This window comes from Salvia hispanica, chromosome 3, assembly GCF_023119035.1.
Source record: "Salvia hispanica cultivar TCC Black 2014 chromosome 3, UniMelb_Shisp_WGS_1.0, whole genome shotgun sequence".
Classification (NCBI taxonomy): domain Eukaryota; kingdom Viridiplantae; phylum Streptophyta; class Magnoliopsida; order Lamiales; family Lamiaceae; genus Salvia; species Salvia hispanica.
Genome location: NC_062967.1, coordinates 28,423,612 through 28,430,711, shown reverse-complemented (window position 1 = coordinate 28,430,711; position 7,100 = coordinate 28,423,612). Strand labels below are relative to the sequence as shown.

At 37.9% G+C, this 7,100-nt stretch overlaps 1 protein-coding gene and 1 pseudogene across 1 annotated transcript; both read left to right on the top strand.

Moving 5' to 3' along the window:
* The first annotated feature begins 503 nt into the window (after positions 1–503).
* On the top strand, positions 504–1,844 carry LOC125209772 (annotated as a pseudogene).
* A 1,544-nt stretch (positions 1,845–3,388) lies between these two features.
* Positions 3,389–6,504, top strand: LOC125211996 (GRF1-interacting factor 2-like). Its single transcript, XM_048111990.1, is given in 5 exon segments — positions 3,389–3,736; positions 5,302–5,378; positions 5,787–5,871; positions 5,953–6,124; positions 6,127–6,504. Coding segments are annotated over 5 exon segments (513 nt in total). The 5' UTR covers positions 3,389–3,658; the 3' UTR covers positions 6,228–6,504.
* The last annotated feature ends 596 nt before the right edge of the window (positions 6,505–7,100 follow it).

Sequence of the window (7,100 nt, the reverse complement as noted above, 5' to 3'; positions counted from 1 at the left end):
CAAGAATAGGGAAAGTGGTGAATATGGTTGATGAGTGCATGCATGCATTGGTATAGAGTGAGAGGTACATCACAACCGTATGTATGTAATAAAATGATACACACAAAACCCTCTTAATCCATATGACTATATCAATACCTATACATAAAATTATATGTAAGAAAGGTAGAATATGATACACACATATATAGAAATAGGTATATCCATAGGCCCACCCTCACCATACACCATCATTGTCTATCATCACCATCATCATCATCATGGTGGTTGCCCAATTTCATTCCATCATCGGATTTTAAGGTCCGAGGTCGCCGTTATGCCGGTGGCGGCAGGCACCGCGGTGGGCCCCAACCCCTCTCTCTCTAGGTAGCTTCATCCTTCATGGCCCCACCTCAGCCTCATCTTATAAAGTTATAATTCCATGCACAAAATCACAACCAAAAAAATTCCATGTTTTCTTTTTCTTTTTATTTTATTTATGGTGATTGTGTTGAGATAGGAAGATGAGTATTTCGGTGAACGGACAGTCGCAAGTGCCTCCGGGCTTCGGTTTCACCCGACCGAAGAGGAGCTTCTGCAGTATTACTTGAAGAAGAAGGTTGGTTCGGAGAAGATTGATTTGGATGTCATACAAGATGTGGATCTTAACAAACTCGAACCTTGGGATATTCAAGGTACCTTCTTCGTTTTTTTAGTCGTTAGTATAGAGAGAAATGCAAGCCTCGAAGCAGAAAATCGTATATAGTGATCAATCTTTGAATGGTTGTTTGTCGCTTTCTATAAGTTTTAAATAAATGAAGACTCGTCGAAAAATAAATCAGATGTTATATGAGTAATTTTGTTTTGAACAATGTTTCAAAATGTACTACTTTTATGGTATTATTTATTTGGCGTGTTATGTAATTACTATTTTTCATTAAAATTTATGGTGTAGATAAGTGCAAAATTGGGACTACTCCACAAAACGATTGGTACTTCTTCAGCCACAAAGACAAGAAGTACCCGACGGGAGCGCACGAACCGGGCGACGTGCTCGGGCTTCTGGAAGGCGACGGGCGCGACAAGGTCATCTACGGCGGAAACTCAGCCAGAATCGGGATGAGGAAGACTCTGGTGTTCTACAAGGGCCGCGCCCGCACGGCCAGAAATCCGACTGGATCATGCACGAGTACGGCTCGACGACACGCTGCTCCGACCTCGGTAAAGCTTTGCTTGCTACATACTCCCTCTGTCCCATTAGATATAAAACGTTTTCCTTTTAGAGTTGTTCCATAAAAATGAAAAATAAAAACAACACTCTCTCTTCAGTTGCATTTAAATTTGTCCAATGTGATGTAAAAAAACATCATTTCAAGGTTTGTAGCGGCGGGAAGGGCGGAGGACGGAGTGGGTGGTTTGCCGTGTTCAGAAGAAAAGCCTCGGCCACAAAGCGTCCGACAGCGGGCGTCATGGTGTGCTCGTCGATGATGACCATGAATGCATGCAACGAGGCCAGCCTCGAGGAAATGCTTGGCACTCCCTGTATAAGAGATCGGATACAGACGACAATAACAACAACAACGATAATAATAATAATAATAACGGCAACAACAGAGCAGCAACAGCAGAAGATTCCTGAAACTTCCAGGACTCAGCTACTACCAACCACTCCACCTTCAAATGTTGGGCGACAGCGTGTCCGACTTCCCGTCATTCCTCCCTCAGGCCCTGAGATCCAGGACTCGGGCGGCTGGACCGCCTCGTGGTGTCGACCTGATCGCGACGCCCAGGCAGGGTCCACAGCTCGAGATCCTGCTGAATATGCATCGGCAGAGATCGTCGAGGGCTACGCCGTGGCGCGATGATTACCAGAGTGAAGGCGATTTATGGAGCTTTGTGCCGACGGATAACGACCCGATGTGACGTGTCGGCCGTTCAGCCCATCTAGGATATATATTGTATAAAACAATATAGTTACATTAATAATGATGATAATGATAATAATAATGTGTTGTTACTAATAAGTCAGAGCGATTAGCTTAAGTAATTATTAATTGCGTACTGTTTACGTGACTGTACATATATAGTATTCAAGGAATTTGGAGTCTTTGGAAGGAATGTAATCAAATGTAGCATTTTCAATTAATTACGATTTTCAGGTCACTAACTACCATAATCATATTGTTCAATAATTGATATTATAGTGCGTATTTATTTTCACCAATCTGAGTAATGATGGCAGAAAAATCCATATGTACGTGTCACTCAAACATGAGGGCAAAATCTTATGATATTTTTAAATATTAAAATTATAAGACAACGTTGCATAAGTTACGTAAGATCGAACATGAGATTTTTGGTTATGCAGTTAGGTGTCCTTTTATGACTTATGAAAAGTAGTCTAAATAGTTGTACAATGATTGATCAAAACAGAACCAATCTCGGTTCGTGGTAACTGAAAACTTCATTAAATTCAGTATTTACAGGGTGGTTAACGATTGAAAATATCCAGTTTATTTGAAGGCAAAAATATATTGGATGACCAGCAATAGTGTTTATCACCCAAATTCTTCTTCTGGACCTTATTTCAATTTCATACTGTATTTGCTTATTCTTTGGGCCTTCACTTTGGCTCAATAATGAATTGACATTCTCTATAGTTCTACTTGTAGACCTAATAGTAAGAGAAATGGAAGAAATTATTTGCAACGTTTGGTGATAAAGAAATAGCAACCAACAGATGAGAGAAGGAGAAAGTGGGCGTTTGGGGCCACACTTCCCTCATTTTAAACAACAATCGATCTAATAAACAGAACTCGTCAAATTGAGAATAGTGAAGAACATTGTGGTGTAGATCCTATTGCTGACAATGAATAACATATGATAAAAAAATGAAAATAGAGCACAATCCCAAATAATTGAGACAAAAGTCATTGTAAATTTGTAGTCGTATAAAGCGCTAGATGTCGAATTTAATGACAATTTCAAACTTTCATATGCTAGCGCTCGGCTTTTATCTGATTGAAATCCTACTTAGGGAATATTTGCATTTAGAGTAAGTAATTAATGAATTCAAAATAGAGAGGTTCATTTAGACTGAAACTTATTCTCTCCTCCTTCCATCTTATTAAAAGTGTGGTGTAGGTCGTCCCATTATAAACGGACATTTCATTTTCTGCCAAAAACGACACTATATTTCTTTTACTTTTATTTTCTCCCTTTTTTCTCTTAATTTTTTCACTCGCGTAATAATCCGTGCCTAAAAGAAATATCTCACTTGAAATGTGACAAACTAGGAGTACTATTTTTATTGCAATCTCATCTACTGAAATTTAATATCCACTTTTATATTTAAATTTTAAAAATTATTAGGGGTGTGATGTACAATTCACTAATGCTTCACAAAAAAAAAAAAAAAAAAAAATACAACTCCACTTCTCCTTCTCTTCCACATTCCACCGCCAATTTGATGTTCTTAAACATCCTAATTTCGACAGATTATTCCCCTTTTTCAGCTGAGCAAGAGCAATTTGATCACGCGGGCTTAGGGTTTTATGCTTTCCGTTTCGGAAAAAGTAAAATAGAACTCAATCTCGATTGATTGCTTGGGTTTCGGTGGAGATTGTAAATTGCAAAATTTCGTAGTAATTTGTAATTAAGCAGGAGATAGATAGTAGAGATGCAGCAACCGGCGCCAATGTTTCCCGTCATGCCGTCGTTTCCACCTACAAACATCACCACGGAGCAGATTCAGAAGGTCATGCCTCTATCCATTTCCCCCAAATTTTAGGGCAAATTTATGAATTCGATGATGATGTTTTTAGCTTTCATCTGGAAAAGATTGGATTTTTTAAAATTGATTAAATTCTTAGTGTGAATTAGTCTGTTACATAGTTCTAACCAATGTCAAGACTTTGAAAAAAAAAACTTTGATGATTTGATAATTGAAGAATTTAACTAGAGCAAGGAGTTCTATTGGGAAACTACTAGAGTTTACTAAACAAATGTCAAGACTTTGCATAAAAAACTTCAAGCACCTTCTGACGAAGTGGGATTAATAGAAATGCGGTTATCGTCGTTTTAAAGCCACGTGGTAGTTGCTAGAAAATCATATCTTCCTAGGACTGCAGTACTAATCATGCTTTGGTTGGTTATGGGAAGAGAATAGTGATTTTCGGGTTGTGTATCACCTGGTGTGGTGGGGCTTAAGAATGAAATTTCTCTAATTTATGAAGTTGTGAAGAGTTGTGTCAAAATCGGGAGTGGTGCAAGAGTTTATATTGTTCGGAAGTTAAGGTTTACTATTTGATTAAGCACTTTAGCACTAGTTATGCTTCGGTTGGTCGCGGAAAAGAATAGTGATTTCGGGGTTGTGTACCACCTGGCATGGTTGGAGGCTTAAGAAATTAACTTTTTCTGATTTATGAAGTTGCGTAGAGTTGTGTGAAGTTTAGCGGTGGTGAATAGAGTTTATGTCGTTTGGAAGTTGAGGTTTGTTCCATTAAGGATGCAGTCCTGTTATAAATTTTGTTGTGTCCGTTGGTTTAGGAGACTTTTAAACAGTATATTAGCAACAGGACTTTCGTGACGTGTCCGATTGAAAGTTTCATTCATGGGCTAATGTTTTTAAATGGCACTTGCTAGTTGTTTTAATCCATGGGCTAATCCGAACACAAGTACTATTCCATTTCAAATTTGTTTAATTGACTCCTCAAGCATAAGTTTTGTGTACAATAGAATAATAAACATTGACCGAATCTTTTCCCTTGAAAACGTGATCTAGTTTTGAATTTTATGAAACACAATATGATCTACCATGTCAATACCATATAGGACTTAATCACCAACATCGCTTCTGGGGTTGAATCTAGCCATACAGCTTGCTTTGGGTGTTTTCCTTGCTCCAATCTGAAGTTAATAGATGCACATTTTAACCATTTTTCTTCATACTTGATTTTTTCAAGTGTTGGATATATTATCATCAGAATGAGTTCAGCAACCAGCGGAACTGATCTTATATGCATATCTCTCCTAAGCAATTCATGGGATGAGGCAATTCTCATAAAATAATTTTCAGCATATAGTTGTGCTTTTTTGATGCATTAGATCCACATCATGCACCAGATCGGTTTAGAAATTGAAAAAAGGTTTAGTTTGAGTTTTCTAAATTGGGCTGTGCGTGTCATGATTCTTTTGCTTAGAAGTGATCCATGGCATGCATCTTCAGTTTCTCACTTGTATGTGTTACTGTATTACACATCATTATAGCATAATTCATCATAATATAATTCACGTTCTGATTATCGACAACTCATGATGCAGTACCTAGACGAGAACAAGAAACTGATATTGGCTATTCTGGATAATCAAAATCTAGGCAAACTCGCTGAATGTGCCCAGTAAGTTCTGCTGCTTACATGCTGCAAATTATGCTTACTTTTATCGAATGCAGAAATTACTTCAAATATTACTATGCTTACTCTCTCGTGATATTGTTGGAACGATCTCTAGCGCGAACATAATTTCGTGAATTCTTTTGTTGACAAGAATAATTAGTCTGATCAGATGGTTTCATTTTTTCAATACTCTTTATGAAGTCTAGATCAAGAATCTTTCGAAATTGAATTCTGGTAACAGGGTACCGACATGTTATCATACCAACGCATAACATTAGTTTTGTATGTGGGACACCATCGATATAACCCCCAACATGTCTGTTCAACAGCTAATTACGTTGTTAAATTGAACAGCTAAGTGAATTCCATGTATTGTTGTTTCGGGTATCCTTTTGATTCTGAATCAATCAGGTACCAGGCTCAGCTTCAAAAGAACCTGATGTATTTGGCTGCTATAGCCGATGCCCAACCTCAAACACCCACAATGCCTAGCCAGGTATTTTTTCAAGTCATGTAGGAGGATGTTTAACTGATGACATTCGACATGATTTGCTTATCCATGCATCGAATAATGCAGATGACTCCTCATCCCGCAATGCAACAAGGAGGGTTCTACATGCAGCATCCTCAGGCTGCAGCCATACCTCAGCAGCAAGGCATGTTCCAGCCCCGACCGCCACCCTTTAACAGCCCACACTTATTGCAAGATCCTCAGCAACATCCGAATAACCAACTGGGCATGAGGTCTGTCGTCCCAACAATGGCATGAACCCCCAGCATACGGACCCCAGTCTTGGAGGGGCCAGCAGCAGCGTTCCCACTAAGGACACCCGGGGTAAGTATGCAAGATAAACCTGATAGTCGGGCTGCAGCCGGTCCTGATGGCCAGGGAAACTCTCCTGCAATTCGTGGCATTGGAGATGCGGAGGAAGCCAAGTGAAGGACATCGGCTTGGTGTTGTAGAACTAGCAACTTTTGTTCGACTAGATGTAGTGTTTCTTTTCGGGTTTGTTGTAATAGCAGAGGGAAGAATGAATGAATGATTGTCCATTGTAAGCTGGGGAGAAAAGCTTGTGTTGTAGCTGTAATGCCTTTGTTTTATCCTATAACTTAGTACTCCTTGTTTTAACTTTTTTAGGTCCAATTGTGAATTTTGTACTTCAATGTCTCATTTTAAAATTTTGACAATGTATATTAACGATTTGTTTCATTTGTCTCATTCCCTTGTCAAAATTTTAATATTTCAATTTTAGATAAGTTAGAAAAAAATCAAGAATTTTAGTCAAATTTTGGTTTGTCCCGTAACTTTAAAAATTGGCTATAAAAATCATAAATTCTAGTAACATTTTTTTCAAATGGCATTGAAAATATTTTATGAGGATGAGACTACCTGTAAACTTTATCATTTTTTTCAACACACCAGTTCATCAAATTGAACTACGTGTGTGCTAAAATCAAGAATATATTACAAGTAGGAATCAAAATTTATTGCCATGAGAAAACAGAAAAAATATTGAAAAACAAGCTTTTTATGGCTGATTTATAAAGTTGTGGGATAGATCATATAATTTGACCATAATTCACATTTATAGGCAATTTGCCCTTCAATTTTCCTTTTAATAGTTTGGGTTTAAAAGTAAGCTATCCAATTATTTGCATAATAAATATTGATCACTGAGAATTATAATTCCCGATCCCAAACAACAGTCTTTACTTTTTCTTTTT